General features: G+C 38.5%; 1 protein-coding gene across 1 annotated transcript; it reads left to right on the forward strand.

The window, feature by feature from the left end:
- Window positions 1-1567: 1567 nt before the first annotated feature.
- On the forward strand, window positions 1568-11807 carry ARPC3 (actin related protein 2/3 complex subunit 3). Its single transcript, XM_063454245.1, has 7 exons — window positions 1568-1684; window positions 4071-4170; window positions 5593-5669; window positions 6417-6485; window positions 7965-8091; window positions 8718-8812; window positions 11387-11807. The coding sequence occupies exons 1-7, from the start codon at window positions 1679-1681 to the stop codon at window positions 11447-11449; spliced, it is 537 nt and encodes a 178-aa protein (XP_063310315.1). The 5' UTR covers window positions 1568-1678; the 3' UTR covers window positions 11450-11807.
- Window positions 11808-13487: the final 1680 nt, after the last annotated feature.

Here is a 13487-nt window from a genome sequence, read left to right on the forward strand (position 1 = left end):
TTGTATGGTGTCTTCACATATAATACCCTCCTGTCAAAGGTTCCTCTCCTCACTGTTGCCAGGCAAAAGGTCAATTTCTTGTAATTAAAGCACCCTAGTCAAACTGCAACTTAACACTTTTTGCTTATTTTTCTTCGTTATACATACATCCCAACATTTCAAGTGGGCCAAGAGGGATTCTTTCATTTTAGGTGTTGGCAGTGTGGCCAGGGTTGTTTTGGGAGGTTTTAGGTGCTTTACTAATTTCTGCAACTAGAATGTAATTTAATGTACATGAATAATGTATCTTATTTATGCAGACTGATTTCTAAACACATTTATTGCAGTTTAAAGACATAACTGCTGTAGAGCTCTGTTATATTGCAGATACTCCAACAATATGGAGCTCCCAGAAAAGATTAAGATGGATAAGAGGGACAGATGGATTTGAGCCAAAAATAGGTTCTGTCCCTCCTAAATATGGACACTCAGGAGGTGTGTAAATAGATGACTGCCCCTGCATTTGGGTATCTTGTGAATAAAGTATAAATACAATATATTGCCTAAAAACATAATAACCATTTTCTGTATAGTTGAAATGTTATGCAATGCAAATCAAACATTTTACTAGTTAAATCATAAAACTATAAATATTGTCTGTTAAGCCTTGTCATCCCTGTGTATTGTGTGTGTCATTCTGTCAAAATTATTAAAGGGACTCTCCAGTGCAAGGAAAACAAACCCATTTTCCTGGCACTAGAGAATACTACAGTGCCCCCCTCTCTTCTGCCCCTCATCCATGTGGCGCTGGGTCAGGCTCCACACGTGCTTCTCCCCCGCTGATGTCCGCCAGCGAGGGAGACCTAATGCACGGCAATGGGCGCGCATTCACATTTGACCTTCCCATAGAAAAGCATTATTCAATGCTTCGCTATGGGGATTCTGGCGACTCTGGAGGTCCTCATGCTTAGCGTGAGAACGTCAAGTGTCGTTTAAGCGTCCAAAAAGTCCAGAAATCCCTCTAGTGGCTGTCTGATAGCCACTAGAGGAGGACTTAACCCTGCAAGGTAATTGTTGCAGTTTATAAAATATTCGGGGTTAAGTGTGATGGGAGTTGGCACCCAGACCACTTCAATGGACAGAAGTGGTCTGGGTGCCTGGAGTGTCCCTTTAAGAATTTACAGTACAGTACAGGAGCATTCATATAGAGGACTAGGAATTGAAATGTTGCAGTGGGAAAAGGGTAGGCCTGTTTTCCCAATTTGCTTTTCTTTCATTTTAAATTGCCCAGTCCTCTATATGAATGCTCCTGTACTGTAAGCAGTGCACAGTAAGAAGTGAAGGAACTCGGTGCCCTCTGCAACTATAGCAAGAGAATAGAGTTCCCCAGGATTCTGTGTACTAGAACCCGAGCATTCGTCACGTTCTATTCTCTACTTGGATTGCTAGCTGTGACAAACTACAATAAATGATCAATAGTTAAACTTGCATCCTCTGGCGGCCGCTCGTGGTAATGCACAAGTCGTTCTTTAACTTAGGTTTAGTTTTAAAATCGCAGCACCTTGTGGCCGCTGCCGGTAATGCACAACTCACACTTCCTGGTTTAGACGAGCAGGGTGGGACAGCGGAAGTAGAGAAGCAGCTTTGGCTCCCTGTCTGTAAGATTCATCTTGGTTTGTCAGCTAGCAAGTCCCTCATCATGCCGGTGAGTGAGCACTGTGTCGGACAGCAGTATGCCCTGTGTGCCAGGATGCTGCTTGGGGTGAGGGTAGCACTGCTGGCACTGCATCCTGCAAGGGGCCTGTTAGGCCCAAGCGAGACTGTATTACGTGTGAATACTCTGTATAGGGCAAGGATTGTGTGATAATGGTGACATGTCTCCTGGCTGTCCCAGTTACTGTATAAATGGCAGGTCCTTTCCCACTCACCTGATGACCAATTCTGTCAGTAAAGTGTGATATATTGTAATCAGTAGCCACCTAATGGTTAAATGGCTTTTTTGGCACAATACCTCATCCTATGGGCAACCTTCGAACCTCCAGATGTAGACTACATCACCCCTGATTGCCTTGCCAGCAATAAGGCAGTAAGGGCATTATGGGAGATGTTGTCCACAACACCCGGAGTGCCAAAGGTTGCCTACCCCTGTCCTATTGCAGGAGAATGTGAGGAGCTGTATGTCATGGTGTCCCTTAGATCAATTATATTAACAGGGGCAATGAAGGACCTACTGGTATGTTAGCAGTTAAAAGCCACATTTACCTTATAAGACTAGAATTTGCAGAATAGGGAACATGGTTTGTCATAGAGGAAGTGGTTTTTCGAGCTTGTTCAGCTAGGCTTCCCTGAAGTTAAACTATTTGTAAGTTGTGGGTTTTTTTTAAATCTCAAAAACTGTCTTGGTTTTTATATGTAACAATCTTCATTATAGTTGTATAGGGGAGAGGGTGTGGGGGGGAAAAGTACACTAAAACAGTGGTATAATCCCAATATGTTGAATAACTTAAAAAAAAAACACTTTTTTTTTAAACTTTACAAATACTTTTCATTATACTTGTTAGGAAAATACCTGAATACTTTGTTAGGAAAATACCTGAGAAAATTGAACTGGTAAATGTTCTATGTATTTGAAATGAACATAGAGTTTAACAAAATTTTTTTTTATTTGATACTAATTTGGTATCCTGTTTAGCTCAGGTAGATTGCAGACCAACCTTATTTTTCTGGACTCACCTTCCTGATGATGGGCAGGGCATGAAATGTGCTGCCCTGTAGCATGTACAATTCACTTGCTGAAGGGGGCCTCATTTCTTTAAGATAGTTCTTTAGAGAAACTTAATTATTTTTGCCTTCCTCTTCCAGCATATGAACTATTAACTATACATCCTTCAAGGTAGTATCTTTTAGTTCATGCCAACAGCACAGACTGTGCCATAGAAAATTAAAACAAGCATTTCGGGAAGCATTGAAACACCTGACCCAGCCCTGATGATTAAGAATATTCAGTTTGATTATTTTAAAAATGTAATAACATGCTTAACAGATGTCTAAACACTAACCAATCTGAAAACAAAGCAACATTCTGATAGATGTCTTAATAGAACTAGTATTCAGTTTGGAACATTGTGTTTGATTGTACAAGCCAAGGTTTTGAAGCCTTACTGTCTCTTTAAATAATATTCAGCAACATTATGGCCATAACATTCTCAGTTTTAGCTTTGAATGTTTGTTAGATGTAACAGTGTCTAAGGCAGAATGCTGTATCTACCCCTTTGTTAAAATCAATAGGTATGTAAATATTGGCTGCGGTACCTTGGGCACTTTCTGGTTTCCGCATCATTCGCTGCAAAAGCAGCAGATAATGGTAGAATTCTCTATAATGATAATCCCACAATATATTCTTCCATCTGTCCATGTTTCAATTAGTAGGAGCATATATGCTCTGCAGAGACCTATCGGGACTCAGGACATTTTTACATTGTTCTGTTGATTACTCTGATTTTATATGATTGATTACTGTGATTTGTGCGTTGATTGCTCAGGTTCATTCACTAAACCGTAGTAGTGAATTGGAAACAGAATTGCTTAATATAGGCAAAAATTCTCTAACTCCTCCGGGCTATTATGGGCTAAATTTTGCTATTCAGTTTTCAATTCAGTACATATGTTTAGTTAACAAACCTTTAATTGTCTCCGTATAAGTATTCACTAGTAGTCTGGTCATTTGTGAGTTTAAACAAATCAAAACCTGGAGGTGCAATTGGAAGAAGCAGATGAAAAGCATTGTATCAGAGTCCTTGTTTATATACCCCAATATGGAGTGGAATGTGTAAGTGTAATGAGGCACCCTTGTGCACTTACCTATGGAGCCTGGTAATGGCTCGTGTACATATGAGTATTTCAGACTAAAATGTTCAAGACTTTGTGTTACTATTACTAGTAATTTGTATTATTGTGTGTATTTATCTTGGATGTATATTTTTTCTGTATTTATTTTGATTCATGTAATTTAGTATTATTTTTTACTGAAAGCACCACATCACTCATTGGTTGTACTTACATACATGTTTATTATTTTCTGTGTGTTCCAGGCCTACCATTCCACTCTACAGGAATCTGACACCAAGTTAGTCGGTAATATGGCAATGCTGCCAATTAGAACCCAGTTCAAAGGACCAGCCCCCAGAGAAAGTAAGTAATGCAAAGCCTCATTCATAGTATTTAAGATACATTCCTTCTTTCTGCATGAAATCATTCTGCAAGCTGGGACTTGCCACGCTTTGCAATATCTATAGTATGTGAAAGCACTGTGCTTGGGCAGGGGGATTTACTAATTCTGCCTATGGTAATCACATGTGTTGATCTCCCTTTACTCTGCTGTAGTTGTTCCTCCCTCCCAGCAGATACAAGATCTAGACCTGCAGAAATCCCTCTTACCACTGCTTCTATCTAATTATTTACACACAGTCGTCTGTCTTTGAATCCCTTATTAAATGGACACTATGGTCACCAGAACAACTACAGCTTATTGAATTTGTTCTGGTGAGTAGAATCATTTCCTTCAGGCTTTTTGCTGTAAACACTGTCTTTTCAGAGAAAATGCAGTGTTTACATTACAGCCTAGTGATAACTTCACTGGCCATTCCTCAGATAGCTGTTAGAGATCCTTCCTGGGCCATGGCTGCCTAAAATGCATCCAAACATTCAGTATCTCCTCCCTCTGCATGCAGACACTGAACTTTCCTCATAGAGATTAATTGATTCAATTCATCTATATGTGGAGATGCTGATTGGCCAGGGCTGTGTTTGAATCATGCTGGCTCTGCTCCTGATCTGCCTCTTTGTCAGTCTCAGCCAATCCTATGGAGAAGTACTGTGATTGGATCAGGCTACCACTTCTGATAATGTCAGCAGACAACTTGTTCTTTTTGAGGCAAACAGCATGCAGAGTTACAACTTCAGGCTTGAATACAGTAAGATTTTGCTATATTTATGGAGGCATGAGGGGCCCAGGGGGGATAGATGGGGGTTTTAACACTATTGGGTCAGGAATACATGTTTGTGTTCCTGACCCTATAGTGATCCTTTAACTATCTACCACTGCTGTAAATGGGCTGAGGATACTTTTAGTCTGAAACTGATGTAAAAACTTTTTGTATGATAATAAAATGTGTGGCAAAAGAAAACTTTTACATGAACAAGAGGAGGCTCAAATGTACTGTGTGTTGTGTTACGGGGGTTCTGTCATGCATACAATGCTGTGTATGTATATGTATGTGTGTATATGTGTATATATATATATATATATATATATATATATATATATATATACACACTCACACACACTTCTTCTTTGCAATCTGCTCTGAGCACACAGCATTCTGGGACAGACTGCATGTTAGGCACACACAATGGCTGTGTGACTAAACACATTGCGGCCAGAGCCATAACAAGTTAAAATAAACAATCATGCTATAGCTATACAATGGATCTCATTTTATAGATATAAAACGACAATGATGTCTGATTAATAAGCCAATTTTGATATTTTTTGTCCATTTAACTTCTTCGCTTGTTTTTTTTTTTTTTAATAATATTTTATTTTATTTTTAGCAAAAGACGTGGATATTATTGAAGAAGCTATTTATTATTTCAAGGCTAATGTTTTCTTCAAAAATTATGAAATCAAGGTAAGCAGCAACATTTATGTTTTTCTTTCTCAAATATTTCTTGAATATGATAGTAATTATCTTTTCAATATCTGAAGATACAATCCTTGACTAATCCCACTTGGACTTCCTCTGTGATGGCTGGCAATTAACCTTCAATTCCTTATTGCTTCTAACTACTCGCACTACCCATCTTATATTTCTCTACATAATCTGTTAGTATATACTAAATATATCTGCCATTTTTGTGTAAAATTGTGTATGTGTATGATATTGAGATATATATATATATATATATATATATATATATATATAAACAAACAATTCCTTGCACTCACGCTTTATTGATAAAATGCCGGCTGCCAAAGCCTGCTGGCTGGTTCACATAGAGTATCCACAATGAAGGCTGCACTCCACGGTCTACATTAAAATCCCAGTTTTTTGGATTGTAATGAAGACTGCGGAGTGCAGCCTTCATTGTGGATGACAAAATATATATATATATATATTGTCCAAACTTGTATTATTATATTATTTGTTTTCTCCCTTGGCGCACGATTCCCTGTTTTTGTTATCTTCTAAAAGTGTAAAATATATATTTTTTTATATTAGGTGTGTTGGCATTTCTAACACATCTAATCTTGGTTACATACCACATTATTTATCCACATTAAAGGAGCACTTTAGAGGTTTGGCATGTTCCTTTAATTTTTTTCTGCATAATGTATTTTGCTATTATTTATGTCTTAAAATGTTGTTTTCTTACAGAATGAAGCTGACCGCACATTAATATACATCACTCTTTACATATCTGAGTGTCTGAAGAAGCTGCAGAAGGTAAGATCTATGAATTCTAGGTATAATTGAGAATTCACACTGTAAATATATTTGATGCCCTATATTAGCCTCTTAAAAAAATTATTTAAAGCCCTATAACCATTACGTACTGGTGTCATAAAGCTGCATACGTGGTCCCTAAGTTCTTGGTTACATGATGCTCTCAGGCAATTATTATTACTGCTAATACCCAGTTCTGACGAGCTGTGGCCAGGCTGCTGGTGCCTTAGGAACCTTCGATTGTTGGTTAAACCACAAAAACAGATTTGCCATAAAGCAATGGCCGGCATCTGAAGGTACCATAGCCACCACATAGCAAATTTGTACAACAGTGTGTATTCAGATGTGTAGATAAAATGTTATTGTTCTGCTAGGATTTATGCCTGCACCCCGTATCATTAGTATATAAATTGAAAGTGTAACTTTGTGTGAGTGTGCAGGCATCCATGAGCTTTCATAACTTCCTAATTACACATAGGGCATAAATGTGGTAGGGCATAAATGTATAAGCAGCTCACACCAGAAACAAACATTCAGTGTAAGTACCCTTCTACCATCACATACGCTTTTGGATCAACAGCAAAATACAAATGTGAGGAAGGCTGAACTTGATGGACGTAAGTCTCTTTTCAGCTATGTAACAATCAGGATTGTCCTATTATCAGGCATTGGTTAAGAGTTGTGAGAATGATCCCAGTTTGGCTGTTTTGGCCTAAAATGTTACATTCTTTGTCTAATGAGAAACCCTAGACCCTTTCATCCAAACATATTCAAATGGAAGGTCCTCTTTAACTTGGGAATCTTGTACGAACCATTCTTACCACTAGTGCTTACACTGTTACTCTGGTCGTTACAGAAGCTGTAGTTTGCATATTAGAGTGCAGAGGTAGATAATTTATTAGGAACAATTTTATTTAATCTATTGTGCCTCCATCTCTCCTAATGTGGAGGTGAATGTCTTCATTAGCCTATCAAGTACTTGATAGAGGTGATAAGCTGAGAAAGCCGTGGAGCGAGTAGATAACACCCTACTAACACTTAAAGGGACACTAGTAGCTGGAAAACAAAGGGGAATTTGGCTTTCCTGTTCCCTCCGTACCATCCTCTCTATGATGTACTTTGAACTTTTCTACCCTGTGTCCATCTCTCTTCCCCATTCACTAAAGGCGATTCTCTAGTGGTTTTCCATGTACTATATGTTTTTTCTATAAACCATGCCTCTTATGATAGCTGTAGGCTGCATGGCTGCTGTCCATTTACAGAGCAGTTGCACTCTTTCATTCTGATGAGTGGAACTTCTGTTGGTGAGAAAAACCCCTGCTAAACTGGAGTTTATGGAATAACAACAGACCACAGTGACCAAAATGACACACTCCTATCCACTAAATGGTGATTCTTCTGGAAACTTTGAAGGTGATATTTACATGGAGCCTGAACTGCTCATATAATAATAATAATGTATGTTCCTCTTTTCACCAGTGCAATTCAAAAGGACAGGGGGAGAAGGAAATGTACACATTAGGAATTACAAATTTCCCAATCCCTGGAGAACCTGGATTCCCCCTTAATGCCATGTATTTGAAACCTTCTAGCAAACAGGAAGATGGTAAGAATGTGCACTACACATCAACAGATTTAGAAATGTGTTTGTAAAAATATTATATCTAACCAGTGTAGCCCACATGTCTACCTAATTTTAAAATCTAGAACCGATCTGTTTTGTGCCGTTAACCTTCTATACTCATGTACAAGTGGGAGTGTGCGCCCATCTCCTAAATGGTTTGTCCAACCACCATGGCCACTTTTGCTTTTAGAATTGGTTAACGTGGTAGAAGTCTGTATGTGCAGCATTTCTGCTTGAAACACTGCACATGCTAAGATATCTATCCTTTAGTGTCATGAGCTAGTTGCACCCATGGCACACATGACGTGGGAAGCTTGGAACTCTGTTTCGAGCTGCCTAATGTTTAAATCTGTGCAAAAATGTCATCTGCCATCAGAGTGCCTCTGTTAATTTGTGCATAACTGAAAAAACTGGCAATTTGTAATAGGCAATCTATCAATAATATATACTTTATTTAAACTCTGAAGAGGCAGAACCAATTTTAAGAAACATTAAAACTTAAAACGCATACCCTTATGTTTAACTAATACCTTAGTTCTCTGAACTTCAAGGACTTTTTATAAGCCTGTTGCACTGCTTTGATATCATACTCTGGATTGTTATTCTAGAGATGATGAGAGGCTACTTACAGCAACTGCGGCAGGAAACTGGTCTGAGGCTTTGTGAGAAGGTGTTCGACCCTCAAACTGACAAGCCAAGCAAGGTAAGACAAACATTTCACTAAACCAGAATTACATAACATGCACATTATATGCAGACTTATCTGATTAACAGATTGGACAGAGAGGATCCATTCTGTCTTTTGTCCATATTGAAGATATACAAGGCAGTTAGGAAAAGGGGCAATGACATAATAAATATTGGTAAAAGCAGGTTGATACAAGCATATATAATTCGTATAGCCAAATGTCCGGGACATGTAGTTCTGGGTACCGGGCAAGAATCTTGCAAACCTCACAAACACATACTAGATTACCATGGATTCAGGACCCACCATTGGACCACCAGTGATCCCCGCTAAATCTCATAAACTGGAGGTCACAACTAGATTACAGTACACATTATACAACCAACAAATGCACAACAGATACACATACTACATAGAGGCAGCACACTCCACACAGCCAGCTCACACCAACAAAAACACTAGATATAGCCAGCTCACACCAACAAAAACACTAGATAAAGCCAGCTCACACCAACAAAAACACTAGATATAGCCAGCTCACACCAACAAAAACACTAGATATAGCCAGCTCACACCAACAAAAACACTAGATATAGCCAGCTCACCCCAACAAAAACACTAGATATAGCCAGCTCACCCCAACAAAAACACTAGATATAGCCAGCTCACCCCAACAAAAACACTAGATGTAGCCAGCTCACCCCAACAAAAACACTAGATGTAGCCAGCTCACCCCAACAAAAACACTAGATGTAGCCAGCTCACACCAACAAAAACACTCGATATAGCCAGCTCACACCAACAAAAACACTAGATATAGCCAGCTCACACCAACAAAAACACTAGATATAGCCAGCTCACACCAACAAAAACACTAGATATAGCCAGCTCACACCAACAAAAACACTAGATATAGCCAGCTCACACCAACAAAAACACTAGATAACGCCAGCTCACACCAACAAAAACACTAGATATAGCCAGCTCACACCAACAAAAACACTAGATATAGCCAGCTCACACCAACAAAAACACTAGATATAGCCAGCTCACACCAACAAAAACACTAGATATAGCCAGCTCACACCAACAAAAACACTAGATATAGCCAGCTCACACCAACAAAAACACTAGATATAGCCAGCTCACACCAACAAAAACACTAGATATAGCCAGCTCACACCAACAAAAACACTAGATATAGCCAGCTCACACCAACAAAAACACTAGATATAGCCAGCTCACACCAACAAAAACACTAGATATAGCCAGCTCACACCAACAAAAACACTAGATATAGCCAGCTCACACCAACAAAAACACTAGATATAGCCAGCTCACACCAACAAAAACACTAGATATAGCCAGCTCACACTAGATACAGACGGCTCACAGCATATACACACTCTAGATACGGACAGTTCACATCACACACACATGCACACCACACGCATTACACGCAGCCAGCGCTCACACACACACACATGCATTACATGCAGCCAGCATTCACACATTATATACACACACACACACACACACAAAACCCACACACTCTGGGGGATGAACGAGGACGAGACACTAAACCAGAAATGTTCGCAAATTAGATCCTAATGGCAAGAGGCATAAATAGCCAGTTGTGACCATAGTATAGGAGAACGTTTCCAGATCTGCTATCCTTTTTATTTTTTTTCTTTGAAAATTCTGAGTAACACTACCAATGTCAAGCTCTAAGCAGGGTCTCCCTGCTAATTACACTCTCGCCACTGCCTTCACAAAATACAATATTTGACATGGATGCATTAACCTGAAAGTGTATACTTTAAGTGCTGCTGAAAAGACCAAACGTTATGCATAGTGGAGTCCGTGCACCTTGGTGCAATATGTGAATCTCTACGTACATACTTCTCAGTCCATGTACTTATATTAGACATACCCCTGTCTTGACTAAACTTGTTCTCCAATGTAAGCAGTAAAGTCTCCCTCCTGACTTGGAATACATTAGACAAACTTTGGGCAAAATATAATATGAATATAATATGCAACTTATTCCATTTTGGTTTTCATCTCCGTTTTTTACATTTCCCTTGACAATTTAATATCTTTTGTAGAACTCCTCTGATTTCTGTATGCACACTCCATTACAATAAAGCATTTTAAAGGAAAATGTATAAAACATGACCCTGTTTGTAATGCTAACTCTACACTGAATATATATTCAAAAACATCAATGTAGAAACAAGTCTGAGTGGATTGTATGATAAAAAATTACATGTTTTGTACATTGTCGTAAACTCCATTGATTATAATGTCAGAGAGTTTCAAAAATCTGAAAAATGTCAGGTTCACAACCTGATCCCTTTTATGTCTACCTGGAAAACCTGATGAATTGACATCCACTTGATGTAAGATACAGCAAAACACACACACTCACCCTCATCAGTAGATGTAAAGGGCAGTTGTCCATGTTAACTATTGCTATTACATTTGCAATGCATTATCTAGCAATCCTGGCCCTTACTGCTAGAGAGTATGTTTGCAAATCGATTCCCCCAATGTATCACACTGTTTAATGTTTTTTTTTATTTGTAGTGGTGGACGTGTTTTGTGAAAAAGCAATTTATGAACAAATCTCTCTCTGCACCGGGCCAGTAAACTGGGGATCAGAATGTAAGAAGAGACCAGTTCTTTAGTACATCGCAGCAAGTTTTGCAAAGTTTCAAAGAATATTTTTTACTGTTGTTATGTGAATGACCATTTGCAAATATAAAAAAGTTCCAATTGAATGTTAATCGGGTGCATAATGAAGGCAACGGGGGGAAATAAACCTTGCTTAATCACAGAGCTTGTTTTGTGGACTTGGGCAGGAAGTTATGCACAGGTCATTGGTATAAGGTGTCTACCGATAGGGAAGCAGTATACAAGAACTGTAACTCCACTGGCTTGGGGGAGCTCCTAACATACGCAGCCTTCTCTTGTGTGCTAATAAAAACGGTATATGTTTAACATAAAACTGGGTAGTGGTGTTTTTTTTGTAATGGCACAAACATGATTTTAAATATGGAGGAGGGGGGGTGATATATAAAGTAACATAGACCTTTCGATGCAAAATGGCAGCATTTTAACAGCAATGTGGAAAATATAGCAAGAATTGTAAACCCCTAATAGGTTTACTTAAATGGAGATACTGGCCACCTGGCAGGGTTATTCACTAGCGTGAAAGTGATTTTCGAAATGTATCAAATTCGAAACACTTTCCAAGTCCGTTCTATTTTCAGTTTGGTTATTTTGTCCTTAAATGTGAAATCCATTTTGAATTCCAGAAAAATCGATTTTTTTGTGAATAACTCTGCCAGGCTTTATATAGGTGAACGGTATCCACATAAGTACCAAGGTTTTTACAATAAAAAAGCTCATTATAAGCAAGACAGGAGATGTATGTCCTATATAAATACAAATATAGGTCTATATAGGATATATACCTCCCATACAGGTCTTTTTTACTGTACGTAGTATACAGTGCAAGTAAGGTGTTTGAAAAGGTGGCATACACCCCCAAAGCCCTTAAGTGGAGCGCTTAACAATATATTATATTTACCTCTTCACACATGGTGTCTTTTTTACTACACTAGAAGTCCCTTTCTCTGCTTTCTCTTTGAGCACAAGGAAACCAACGAGAAGAAGGAAAGGTGTCCCCTAAATACACCACAGCGATTGTGATTTGAGCCAGTCCCATACTTGGCTCTCTATTTGTGAGTGTATTTTCTATATATTTATATACAGTTTAATCCTTGTATCATTTGTACTTCACCATTAGATTCTTTTTTTTTTATTTATTTATTATTATTATTTCATATATGTGAACTGGATTTGACATACCCCCAATTTTAAGGGTGAGTGAATATTGTTAAGGGCTTTGAGGGTGTATGCCTACTTCCACAACAGTGTTGTAGCAGCTCATAAAGTGGCATTTCAGAAATTTTATTTCTTTTACGAGCCTAATTTAATGCACAGAGAACTTTTCACTGTATGTATTGCCTGAGACTGTAAAAACAGTCTTTAATTTGCACTCTTGTAAAATATTCTAGTATGGAATGACTCTCATATGCTCTAATAATGTTTCCCACATGCTCCCCTAGAATCGTTATAAAAACCCTTTCCTGGCTAACCATAGCAGTATGTATAGTCTGTGTTCCATATACAAATGTGTTAGCTCCGTCTTACAAATCAGATGGGACAGGCAATAAAAGGAATGTGACACTCATTCTTTTCTCCCATCCTTCATACAGCAGAAGCCAAGCAGCATTTTATTTTATGCTCACTAGGCCTTTAAAAAAAAAAAAAAAATCCCCAGCCAGGAAAGTTAAACCTCTAGTTCCTGAAGCAACAGTGTACAGCCTTTTATAAGGTGTCTCACCTGAATTATCTACCCTTTTAGTGACCAGGGAGGTCTGGCCCACTCTTCTATGGAGAAGGAAATGGTCAATGCAGTTAACCTTTTCTGGAGTTTCTATGTTTGATGTGCTGTTTGCTTGTTTATAGCCTCAAGGTACAGCAGACTAAACACATATTTAGCAGGAATATGACAAATGCTGGTTGTAAATGTGTGACTACGGATTATCCTCTTGTGAAGAGGCCTCTCTATTACCAATATGGCACGTCACAGGCTTTAATATTAGCTGATGCAGCACCA

Source organism: Pelobates fuscus, chromosome 5, assembly GCF_036172605.1.
Source record: "Pelobates fuscus isolate aPelFus1 chromosome 5, aPelFus1.pri, whole genome shotgun sequence".
NCBI lineage: Eukaryota > Metazoa > Chordata > Amphibia > Anura > Pelobatidae > Pelobates > Pelobates fuscus.

What these genes read in the sequence shown, in the direction of transcription:
- ARPC3 (XM_063454245.1), top strand. An exon ending in TCAAAAATTATGAAATCAAG is followed by an intron (nt 5,670 to 6,416) that starts GTAAGCAGCAAC and finishes GTTTTCTTACAG; the next exon opens with AATGAAGCTGACCGCACATT. An exon ending in AAACTGACAAGCCAAGCAAG is followed by an intron (nt 8,813 to 11,386) that starts GTAAGACAAACA and finishes TTTTATTTGTAG; the next exon opens with TGGTGGACGTGTTTTGTGAA.